The 13,245-nt window shown below is 33.4% G+C and overlaps 1 protein-coding gene across 1 annotated transcript in view; it reads right to left on the bottom strand.

Annotated features, from left to right (window-relative positions):
* Positions 1–95: 95 nt before the first annotated feature.
* LOC128999653 (E3 ubiquitin-protein ligase SMURF2-like) overlaps positions 96–13,245 on the bottom strand; it is a 36,657-nt gene continuing 23,507 nt past the window's right edge. Inside the window, exons 13-17 of the mRNA XM_054426268.1 lie at positions 12,227–12,405; positions 11,312–11,449; positions 10,767–10,950; positions 4,429–4,567; positions 96–3,760 (exon numbers count right to left, since the gene is read on the bottom strand). Coding sequence (XP_054282243.1) covers positions 3,576–3,760; positions 4,429–4,567; positions 10,767–10,950; positions 11,312–11,449; positions 12,227–12,405 — 825 coding nt within the window. The 3' untranslated portion in view covers positions 96–3,575. The remainder of the gene's footprint in view (positions 3,761–4,428; positions 4,568–10,766; positions 10,951–11,311; positions 11,450–12,226; positions 12,406–13,245) is intronic.

Raw genomic sequence — 13,245 nt, 5'->3', positions numbered from 1 at the left:
TTTGCTACACATTCACATTGAAAAAGGGGGTACAAACTTAGTGAAGCCAAAAGATAACTAGATACAGTTTTAATAAACTCCAAAATGTACAAAATATCCAATAATTTATCTCTTTTCAATAAAGATATCACTTATACTTAACTATTATTATCAGATTGGTACTAAATAAAATATTTTAACAATATATTATGTTGACATGGACTAATAAATATACAACTAAATGAGAAAGCAAACTTTTGAAGTGAAAATAAAACATAAATCACAGTGCATTACGTGAGTTAGATGTTTTTAAACAAGAAATGAACTCTAAAACATTCTCAATATTTTTTTTTATTACTGTACATAAATATTACATTACAAACAAATAATACAAAACAATATACAAAAATTTGAAGTTTTCCCATTCAAATATATCATGAGCTAAATTGGCAGTGTTGTTTTGATAAAAATGCCATATATAAATTTGTAAACATACATGTACATGTAATAATATCTGATTGTAAGTGTTAATAAACGTGATGTGCATTATGTGTGCATAAAACAAAATACATGATACAGTTAGTTTATAAATTTATTTAGATAACTTTAAAAGACACGCCTTTAGCACCTTCATAAGGTAATTTCATACTTCCTATTTGCAATCTCTGTGATATGTTTGAGGACAGTTTAATTATTATCCAAAATCCATCAATGAGCTAGTTATTGTATAATATAAACAACTTGTATTTAGCAATGAAAATCTTCACTGAATTATCTATGGAACAAGTATTAACTGATGTATTAATGGTAACATAAATCTTTATTGCACGCAAATCCTTTATGTAAGTCAGAACTAGCAGTATTGAAAAGCACAACATGTCGAATTGAAAACACACTAATCTAAAAATGCACATTGCTATTTTTCTTGTCATGTGTCTTTAGTGTTAAGTAGATTCGATTAGGCACTTTAAACCAAAAGGCACTTCTCGGTAGACTTTGTGCTGAAGAAGCGTAGGTAGGGATGTAAGGCAAGCGTGGGATACTATTCTACAATATCACACTGTCTAGTAGGTTTTGGGCTCAGACTTGCATCAGAGTAAGATTTTAATAAGTGAAAATAAAAAATTGTTCTTCGATCAATGCAATACAAAAGGTGAACTCCAAAAAAATTAAACGATTTAAATCTGCACATCCATTTTGCTCCAATACATTTTTTTAATGTACTTAAATTCTACAAACTTAAACACCAAAATTACCCTGTCGCAGCAAACTTGAAAACTAAGCAGATTTTTATTTGATTTTATTGGACATTTTCTAAAATATTTTCCTAAACTTGACAGATTTATTTCATATTTAAATAACACCCATATATAAATCCCAAAGTACCCATGAACTTTTGAGAAAACTAAAAGTCACACCCCCATAAACCCTATACTGAAATGTTCGTCATGCCGAGAAACCTTGCGCAAAACTATCCATTATTTCATAAATTGGCCTTTAAGGTTGTAATTCCTTTTTAAAGGGAACTTTCCATATACCTTTCCATGTACCTTATGTTAAAAATACCTCAGCTGTACTTATTTGTTTGTTATTCTTTCAATTTATTACCTTATTAAAATCAGGTGTGATTATTTGTTTGTATTACTGTATTCTGTTTTGTTTCAGCTTAACTATCAATAGTTTTATTAATACTTATGAAGTCAAACGGGGTGAGGCCCGAGGGTTACAGCTAGTTGGATTTAATGAGTACTTAATTTTGCTACTACAGGGAAAGAACAAGTGTTTATTGCTAAACTATTAATAGATTGGTTTGTTGGTATGAAATAAATAAATTTGTCAAACTTAATCAAAATTAATCAACAAACAAACAAACTACAACAGTTTCCTTTTTCTTTATAACAACAATATCTCTTGCCCAATATATCTCTCACACACACAATTGATAAGGATAGACAAGCTGGTCCAGTCTGTCCCTTACTACCTGTGCGGTCGGTCAACTTATGTTAGAACAGGCCTGTTTTAAAATGTTTCAATGTTTCTCTTTGTACTTTATCGAAATTTTGTTCGAGCTGTACTGTGTTAACGTTTTGACGATGTCTACAACTGATCAACTCTACAAGTATCTGAAGCTGACGATGGTGTTTTAACACCAAAACATGTCTTAATTTGATAAAAATTGTTGAGCTGTGACAGGATTATGTAAGTAATTTAGTCTTACATCCCTACCTTATGGATTGGCGTTTTAACACCGAAACATGTCCTAATTTGACAAAAATTGTTGAGCTGTGATGGGATTACGGTAAGGTACCTAATTAATTTAGTTTTACATTCTTACTTTATGGGTTACTACTTTGGCAACGAATTAACAATGAAAATTGTAATCATAAACATCAACAAAAGATAGTTTTAAACCAAGTAAAAGAGGTTTTTAATTTATGACTGGAGGACAGTGAGATGATATACCTCGAGCAAAGCACGGTCCCCAGGTATTTTTATTGACGATTCAATTAAGCAAATGGATATTGCTGTCTGTAGGTTTTCTGCGGCGGGGGTATTTCTTTACTGCACTAAAAATATTGTAATGCTTCAATAGACCTTGTAAGAGATTCTCAATTGAAACATCGCTTCTAATCATTATGTATATAGCACTGCTCAAATATTCCAATGAAATTGTCATGAACTTACAAAAAAATTCAGCAATACCTCTGAGCCCAAAAACCTAGTTTACAAATTACAAAAATATTTGCAAGGAAATATCTTAAGTTAACCTATCTATATACATAGCTATACACAATGTCTATATACACAACAGGAGTATTTCATCAAATAGTTTCTTTCCACTATTGAGATATAAGAAAGAATATAGACCAACGTGTTTAATTTAATTTAAAAGTTTGCAATAGTTCATCACAGGCTATAATTTTTTTCCATAGGTAAAATTATTTTCCATTTGTTCTAAAGTTTAACTGGTAAAGCAAACCAGTAATGAATATGGTATTTCAATTAAAACAGTTAATTTCATGCTAGATACTGTGGTTTTCTTACCAAATTAACATCACATATTTACAAACCAGACTTATTGTCTCACAAAATTAGCACTAACATCAAAGTTACTGAAATTATTGTCGACAGATAAAATATTAGTGAACTTCACTTCTACAAACTAAAAAATAATTATACCACCATCGATTGCATTCCAACTTCAGTGAGGTATTAAAATATCAGTGCTACCAAATACTAACAATAAAACACTCATCAACACATCTCCTTTATAAAAATACTCTTAAAGCGGGCGAATATAATTTACAAAATTCTAACAACTGTCTGGAACTGGGTGTGAGGGTTTACTTTGATCGAACTTTAAAAACAAATATTAAAACTGTTTAAAGCATAAATAGCAACACACATTTACTAAATGATAAAATAAATCAGCTCTATGAGAATATTTGTTTGAGTTAATAATTAAAAGAAAATCCATGAAGGTTTAAGAGCCAAATTTGTTCCAACCATATCATTGGTAAAAACACACTTCCAGTCCCAGACTATATATATATATACTATAATATCAACAGTGGCGTGCTTGCGGTTGTGTCGTGTTACTCGACGGCAAAACCGCACGTCTCCTCGACGGCCTGTGTGAGCTTCTCTTGGAGACGCTGGTAACTGTCATACGCTGGGAGGTCGATGCGGTTGAAGCAGGTGTGCGCCTTCGGTAGGTTCTCTTGAGGTGCGTCAATGACATGAACAGTGAATAGTCTCGGGCCAACAGCACCGGTTGAACCTGTACACCAAAATGCATTACTATATCTTTAAGTACCACCTCCTCAATATCCTTTCATTTCATTTCATTTTCATCCACAGGCTAATAAAAATTACCAAGGTAAAAGTTGGGCCCACAACAACTAATTTCCACTGCCTAATGCTTTGAATGTGCTTTCTGCTGCTGCCAGAAAGCAAATCAAGTTAGAGTTATGGGTTCTCTTAAGAGTCCTTGGAGGCTAGTGGCCATCTTGGATTTGCCCGCCATGAGAGCAATATTAATTTCATTAATTTCAAGCAGCTGCTGAAGTGTTATATTTTTTTCAAACACCAGAGTGATTGTAATTTAATTATCTAGTAAACCGTTCGATTAGAAATTTTCTTTGTAGGTTTTAAATTGTTTTACGAGTTAGAAGGTCTAGACTCCAAGGACTCTTAATATGACTGCATGCTTATCTTATGATGAAGCAGGGTGGAAACAATGCTACTTAGCAAGTTGTACCTACGTGGGGAAGCTATGACCTCTAGCCAGCTTGATCAGGTGCCATGGTGTTGGTGTTGGAGATTAAAATCTTAGCTAAAATTGGAAAATATGGACCATCTACACCTCTTCAAACCTCTTCACTATTAGAGGAGGGAAACTTATTAGTTTAACTAATACTGTAGTATGACCTGATACTTCCAACTCACCCTGTAATGCCTTAAAGCCCTGTAGCGGCACTCTGCTGCTCCCAGTCACAAACTGCAGCAATCTCGCTCGCATCTCCTCACTGTACGACTCTACTATCTGCCAGAACCACTGGACTACTGGCGTCTCTGCCGTACAGTGCTGCCAACATAAAACTCATCAACTACACTCCAGTATAAAGCTTGTACAAACTGAGTGCTAGGCTTCAGTGTCTGAAAAATGCTTCATCATTTTACATACAAAAATTAAAAATGTTGTAACAGCAGAGTTTTGATAAGCTGATCCTTGGTTTTAACCTTACTTGATTGATTATCTTATCTGTGTACAACTGAGTTCTGTTGAATCGCTACAAATATTTTTTGTGGTATGATGATTTCAGAATAATGTATATCTCATACAGTAGAACCTCGAATATAGTGTTGAATAGTGTTGTTTTTGTTTAGTCTGTTTGTGTTATTTTGAATGTTACTTGTGATGATGCTTTTAAAACATGAAAAATAAACGGTATCAGCAATCTGACACATACTTTCTCCCATTAGCTTGTCAACAACCTTTATCATGGGTAAGCGATGAGAGTTACTATGATATTTCATAGGTAAAATCACAAAAGTTTCATTATCTTTTGAACAATAGTTTAAACAGGAATGAAGGAATGCACTATTTTGTTTAGAATTATAAGGACCATAACAGAAGAATTTAAATCAGAATAGATTTTTTTTTATCAATTTTTCCGTTTTTAATATGGGTTTTTATGGGAAAATAACATAAGTTACAATAACTTTTTAACAAAATTGTTTACAGCAATGGGGGTTGCACTATGTTGTTTTGAATTATAAGGATTATCACATACTAATTTCAATCTTATCAGGTTTCTTTCAAAAATAAGATTTTCTCCTATTTAATGGGGTTTTTATGGGAAAATAACTAGGGGTCTGCGGGTCCCCGATTTTTTCGGGTCGGGTCGGGCCAGCGGAAGGCCCGAGAGACCGGGTCGGGTCAGAGATTTTTTCGGGCCAAGATCGGGTCGGGCCAAAAAAAAAAAATATTATTTTCAAAGTTATAATAAGTAATTTTCAAAGAAACACTCTTATATATATTATTACAGAGGAATTAAAACGTTAAAATTATAATTAAATATTAAGTTTGCTCACGTTTAGAACAAAGACACAACAGAGCAAATGCCGTACTGTCACTAGCCAGAGCCAGTCGTCTACTGACAAAACAAAAGCCGTGACGCAACAGTGCAAAGAAAACGAAGTCAAAAGAAAGACTATTTATCCAGAGGTACCAGTTTAATTATTTATTGTTTATTCCATACCTAGTTTAAAATATATTTTAGTATTTTATTTACATAATAAATTATAAACAAAAGAAATATCTGATATAGTATACAGATCTGTATCTTGTTCTTTTATTTTCCTGTGTCCTTTTTGTCATTCAGTAACAAAACAAAACAACACTTCTGATCGTCTGGTTCGGCATTGTATGGTCACCATTTAATTTTTTTTTAAGTATCAAGTATCAGCAAGTCTACAAAGAGGTTAGGCCTAAATGTTTTATAATTTTATGAAAGTTTTTATCAGTAAAATTATTTTTTTCTTAGATTTCTTAGAAGTTAGATTGAGTTTCAAAAAAGATATTTCTAAGATCCAATACAATATTTACAAGACACAAACTACCATGAATTAATTTCTTTGGAAATTATCTGTAACAGTTTTATATTTTTGAATAAAGAAAATATATCTTTTTGTCTCTACTTCCTTGTTTCGTTACTTGCATTTTGTCAGCAATTGGAACAATCGGGTGGTGTAATAGGGGTGGGGGAGGGGGAGGGTCTATGACCTTGAGTGTCCCTGGGCCTGGCTCTGGTTGTGTAAGAGGGGCGGTGAGGGGAGGGGGAGGGTCTGTAACCTTGAGTGTCCCCGGGCCCGGCTGTGAGAGTGATTCATGGTTTTTTGTTTACATTCTACTACCCTTCCCCCTTCCTTCCGAGAAAAAGACCCTACAGTTTCAAAAACATCGACTTACAGTATAAAAACATTGAGTTGTGTTGCTAATTAGGACACTATAATGTCTCTGCTGTCTGCTTATGTTGCCAAATTAGCATTTAACTTTCTTTTCTATTGATTTAATATAATTTTCTATATATTAAGAGTTCCTTTTCAGGTACCTAATAATTGTGATATTGTTTGACTTGAGTTTATGGATTTTTAATTCTTTTCATTTATTAGCTAAAATCAGTTGTTTTAGGATTTTAATCTCTTGCAATACCGTAGGTCTATAACTGTGTATGACATGATATATGCAATTTTTACAGTCTTTACTATAACTAACTATACCATAAACAATGTATGTGTGTTATTTACTGTTAGCGAATTTCCCATATAGGGAATAAGCTATTACCGTAGTACTCATGGTAAGACCTGGACGCGGGACCTATTTTTTTTTTTGTTTTGAGGTCCCTAGAGGCCAAAAACACCATCCGTTCAAATTCATATATATATATATATATATATTTATATATTTATATATTTATATATATATATATGTGTCCGTCAGCACGATAACTCGAGCAAAAATGATCCGATTTTGATGAAATTTGGTACAAACGTGTAAACGTACGTTTATTCGAACGAGTTCGCGATCCAGCATGATCGGACCATGGGAACGGGGGTTTACGGGGGGTTTTATGGGGTAAAAATAGGTTTTTCCCATTTTTGACCCAAAAAACATAAAATTTAGCAATTTCTTTCCAAACCATTTTGTAGAGCTTAAAAAAACAAATAATTTAGTATATTGAAGCGTTATTATGCGCCTAATGGTTACGGAGAAAATACCAAAAAATTGTACATTTAAAATTCCCATGTTATTCTTATGGAGAATAAGTAAACTGTTGTAGTTTGCTTGTTTGTGAACATATTTTGATAAAATTTGGAAAATGTTTTTATTTCTTACTAACTATTCACATTTTACAAAAAAAAAAAAAAACAGTTTTACCCTCCCTGATGCAGCAAACCTAAGTACTTGTTAAACTAATTCTATTTAAATCAAGAATAAATGTTATATTTTTAAGTAGACATTTCAGTGTAAATCCAATCAGTCAAATGGAAATTCGCTTAGTCTGCAGGTTTGCTGCGGCGGGGGTATTTTAAAGTTTTTAAAGTGAATTAGTTTACACACAATCTTTTCTTCAATGAGTTCTCCACTTGTCATGTTGCTTAGTCTATTACTATTTTAGGCCCTATAAAAAATAATTCCTATGTAAAGCTGTAGGCCTAGTAATGCCAATAATAAATAATTCTTTATTTATGATGATGTAACTAATAATGCTATTGTAAGTGTGAGGTTTTTATACTTAGGAGGTTAGGAGGCAGGGAATGAATGATTCATATTGCATGGTGGAAACATAGAATTTTTATTTTCTTCTTGCTTGCAGTCTTTAAGCCAGTCCACAGGCCCTAAACTTGAGATAAGGTTAATTGATTTGTTTATGATCCTTTTATATTAAGTTCCATTACAAACTTGTTGTAATATAGCTGTTTAGATATTTCAACAGTTATGAAAATGGGAAAGAATGGCTTGATAAAAAAAATTATTTTCTTCTTTCTTGCAGTTGAGGCAACTCCTAAGCTGTAAATAAGTTATGAACATGAAATAATATACATAAATACAATCGTTTTTCATATGTTATTTTTAAGTAATATTATAAACACAGATAGGAGTTAAAAAAAGAAAAAAAATCTGGTAATTAATAATTTTTGGCCCGACCCGATTTTGGCCCGAAACCCGAGGACCAAAATTATCGGCCCGACCCGACCCGACCCGAACCAAAAAAGTCTGACCCGCAGACCCCTAAAAATAACATAATTTACCTACAATAACTTTTGAACCGTAATCTTTACACAAATGGGAGTTCTACCATTTTGTTGAGAATACAAAGGGCTACAACATACTAATTTTTTATCAAAATTGTTTGGGCCATTTTTGAGAAAATTCGATTTTTTCCGTTATTTTATGGGTTTTTATGGGAAAAACAACACTAAAATTAAAAATTTAAAAAAATTCCTTGAGATACCACAGCAGGGTGTCCACAGAAATTTTGTCATAAATTTCCCTGACTTTCCATGACTATCCATGACCATTAACCATTGATTCCCATGACTCACGAACTTAACTCAAAAATTCTAATATACCGTACACACACAAATAATACTGCCTAGACAAGTTATTTCACAGAAAATATTGAAATATACATTAACAGATAACAATGGAGTACAATAATGAACTAATACAAGATCAAAACCCATAAACTAAGACAACTGTATAAATTGAAATTGTACATTTCTGAAAAATTTGGAAAAATGCTACAATAGTCGCGGTTACGGCTGACTAGAGCATTGAAAGCATTCCTGAAATCCATCCATCATTGGGGATTTCCATGACTTTCCATGACTTATTGCCTATTTCCATGACTTTCAATGACCATAATTTTTTTCCATGACTTTCCATGACTATCCCTGACTTTCCAGAATGTGGACACCCTGCACAGATTAGTACCTACATACCAAATTTCATCAAAATCGGACGAAAGGTGTGGTCTGTAGCTCTGTACACATCCAGACACACACGCATATACACACAGACATCACTCCGAAAACCTCTTTTTTTGTACCAGGGGGACCCAAAACGGATATATCCACTCAAAACTCAAACTCGAAAATTTTGACGAAAACAATACCTTCTCCATATACTATGGTATAGGGGGAGAAAGTAATAGTCGTTTGAACAAAAAACAAAAGCCTAGAATATGTTTACACATCCATTTTCATCTGTTACCTTGTGTAATATTATTCAAAGACAGTTTTTTTGTTTGAATTTTTGCATTATTTTCCACGCTATGGAGTAATTAATGGACAAACATTAGGAATTAATGATTTTGAACACTTTACACTGGTTTTAAAAATATTATCATATTATCCAACCTTGACGCAGTTGGTTTAGGTAAGATGATTGAAACTGAGCCGTGACTACTTTCTACCAACGAATGTCACGACTTATTTTCTGTTACAGTGTTCAAGTTGTTTTTATATAGTATGTGTTTTGCCATGTTTCTGTTCAGATGACCCCCGGTGAAACTGTTTGCCACGCACTTCTTCGACGTTGACAATGAAGACTTCATAGAAATATTTACACATCCATTTTCATCTGTTACCTTGTGTAATATTATTCAAAGACAGTTTTTTTGTTTGAATTTTTGCATTATTTTCTACGCTATGGAGTAATTAAACAGGCCGACTGTGCCTGATGGGGCCCCCGAGGAGAGCCATCTAGCTTCCTTGAGCGTCGGCGGAGAAACTCATACTATAGTAATACCAGAAACAAAAGAACCCTGGGCCGTTTCGAGCCGCGCAGGTTTGAATGGTACGCCCCACCTACCGGCGCGAACCACGTGATCTTTTCGTTTCTGCGCAGGTTGTTTTGTTCGTGGTATGTCTATATTTGGGCCTACTTTGGAATCTGGCCCCCTCTCCGCCCGGCTTCATGGACCCTCCGGTGTCATCTGCCTGACCCGCCAAACCGTACTACACAAGTTTTGTGAATCGTTATTATTATATAGAATTTTTTTGTTAATTGTTGCTGTTGCCAAATGGACTTTTGGTAAAAAAATTTAAGCACAGCATTCTAATTATTGTTATTGTTCTTTCAAATTTTATTCTCACTAAGTTATTTATTAATGATTTGATTTATTTATTCAACTAGGGGGCCCCTAAAAGGTTAATTTTGACAAAGCCTAAATTAATGATTGAAAGGTATTTTTATTGTTATCACTGTAATTTGTTGTTTTATTTAGAAGGAATTTAAAAATTAGTAGAAGCTTTGCACTGACATTGTTTTGATAGCTAAGGAAATGGCTGAGAGCTAGTATGATAGATGAGGACTCTAATTTTTTTGAATTTTTAAATTTATTGAACTGCTTGTGTTATTGTTGATAATTTTTTTTATTGTTTTAAAATGTTCATTATAGTCTGTTCCTCTCAAACAGAGAGTTGTTCTTGAACCTTCCCTCCACGGTTTTTCTGGTTGTTAGGGAGATTTGTGAGCCGCTCCTTGTCCCTGCACATGGGATCTCGCTTCCAGTTGGTTTGCCTGGGTGCAGGTGCGAGGGCGTGGTTCAAAACCGTTCTGAGAATTTTTAGTAAAATATATTGGATACCCAAATTGTTTGAGAGGACCTCTCAATTCGATATAGAGAATAGGTATGCATGCCTCTCTAGTTTAACACAAGTTACTCACAGAGTCTTCAAAAGTCAACTGATATATATCCATACACAATTCTTACCTTGAGTCTGGTGTTGGCCTTCCAGTCCTGTATGTCTATACTTCCCAGGCCTCCTATGATGAGTTCCAGTTCTCGTTCGTCAAACGGCCTCAGCAAATGAGCAGGCACCACCTCCGTGAAGCCTTTCTGTAGTGAGAGGAACTGTTGTTCTATACCTCGCATGAACCGGTAGTTGACATACAGCCTGGACATGACAACAATGTATCAATCATGTGCATGATTGAAAAAAAAAAAAAAAAAAAAACAGGTACCTATACACAGGAACTATTTAGGATACCGTAATTATCTTTTGCTGATATTTTTCTTTAGTGACCTAACTGAGAATTTCTAAAGATGAATCTCTGACTGATAATGATGCCAACTTTATGAAAACTCGTTGCTAAAAGTTGATATGAATACTAATGAATTAGTTTAAACAATTTTTGGAGTAGAAGAAGAGTGAATTTGAAATGAAGTTTGAGAAAAGTGTAATGGGTGATTTTCATACTTGGCACTCTAACTTATACTCTCAAAGCAGCACTCTAACTTATACTCTCAAAGCTTACTTGACATATTCTTTCTTGTTGTCTTCTGTGACAGCAATTTCCTTGCCACCAGTTTTCAGCTCGTGAACTTTCAGAACGCCAAAACTATTCACCTCCACAGCAAATGTTGTATCAATGACACCAGTTATGTCATTTTCCCTGCAAACAAATCCTAAATGGTTAGGGGTATCAAACGTTTTCCAAATTTTGAGATAAAAATCCTGTTATTTATTGGTAAAGAGAAGGATGTATGCTAATGCTGGTTTTAATATTTTCGGTACTATACAAAATATTTCTTCTCATAAAATTATTTTATATTTGAATCAACATTTAAGTGTGTCTGTCATACTATATTTTGGTAATATAATTAGTTCATACAAATACAGAGTTTTCTTATATTTTTACAGGTACAGTACAAGATTTGGTGGATACCTTGTGAGAGGTCCCAATAGCTTGGGAAGGTTTAACCATCATAATGTAATTGTTGATAGTAGGCTAGGTAGTATTAACAGAACTATTATGGAGTTTATAGTACTTACCAAGTGGTTAGAAAGAAGGCCGGGAGTTCAATACTAATAAAAGTCATAAGCATTTCAAAGCCAAACCCATCTGTCATTCATTAATCATTATTGGGATTTTAGTAATTATTCGGGCTAAAGAAACAGCTGATCTTAGACAGTATCAAATCCACACAAAGGCATATTACTCTGTTCCACTCATATTCTGATTAAAACATTGTGTCACTGTCTTTTACCCCTTGCGTTTTTAAGCCATTGTCATTTTTAACGTCTTTTGTTAACTCTGGTCTTGTTAACATCTAACATTTTCTGCTAATATAATGACAAAAGGAGTGTAGTTTATCCTCCTTTCTTATGAATTGAATTTTAATTTTTTAAACAATTAAATTGATAGTTTCTACGCCATTTAATCACTCACAACATCCAAGTGAGGCTCCTATGCAGTTCTGGGTCGACTCCCTCAATGTCCTCCAGCGTGATAGGCTTGTTGAGCAACATCTTGTAGAAGGGAGTGGTGAACCCTCCGTCCACATAGTGTCCGTGAAACACAGCCACGCCAATGACTCGGCCAGCAAAGTGGAAGTAGGACAAGTGTTCCTAAAACAATAAGCACAGAAATTGATTGACATATTAACACAGCTTACTGTTTACAGCTGTGTTAAAGACAAATTATGATTTTCTTCTGTTTAACTCACCAATTCAATACCTGCATCCCTAGTAACTGCGATAGTTAGTACAAAAAAGATACAACAAATTCTAGGTAATTTTGAGTACCTACAAAGTTTCTAGATTAGCAGTAGACATAAATGATCTTTGTCAAAATTCCATTCAATTTCTAAAATATTTGTACATTTTATAAAATATCAAGGGAAAAGGTCAACACTTTTTGGGGGGAACAAAGCCACAATTGTCATAATTGGATCAGGCTGGCTAATTCCATCAAAAAGATGTTAATAAAAAAAAATGGACAACTTTTTACAAGTTATTGAGCTAATTTGCCATTAATAACAATTTAAATAAGCAGTGCTTAACCCTTTCAGTGTTAGGCCAATAGTTTGTATTTCGTAAGACTTTTTTGTTTGCCTTTTAATTCCATTACCTTTTGTTGAATTTTAACTGTATTGTTGTCACTATTTTATTGATTGGGCTAATTTTGATTAATAAGACAATAACAAATATGAAACAAAGAAAAGTCCAGGTATTTGTAGTAAACATTAAATAAAACATTGTTTTTGTTGTAAATTTCCAAGTTTTCTTATAAATTGTAATGTTCTGATAGTATTATTTTAAACAAACATTTTCAAAAATCTAAAGAAATCTAGTTTACAATGTAATATTGAATTTAAACTTGATTTAGTTTAACAAGGTTATTATTATATAGAAATTTTAGGAAAAATAGTTTATTGCAGCAAATCCTCAGTAACACAATTTATGATC

This window comes from Macrosteles quadrilineatus, unplaced genomic scaffold (assembly GCF_028750875.1).
Source record: "Macrosteles quadrilineatus isolate MER2022 unplaced genomic scaffold, UCM_ALF_1.0 Scaffold_8__2_contigs__length_117827958, whole genome shotgun sequence".
Lineage (NCBI taxonomy): Eukaryota > Metazoa > Arthropoda > Insecta > Hemiptera > Cicadellidae > Macrosteles > Macrosteles quadrilineatus.
The sequence above is the reverse complement of the archived record's forward strand: the minus strand, read 5'-3'. Positions and strand labels throughout refer to the sequence as shown.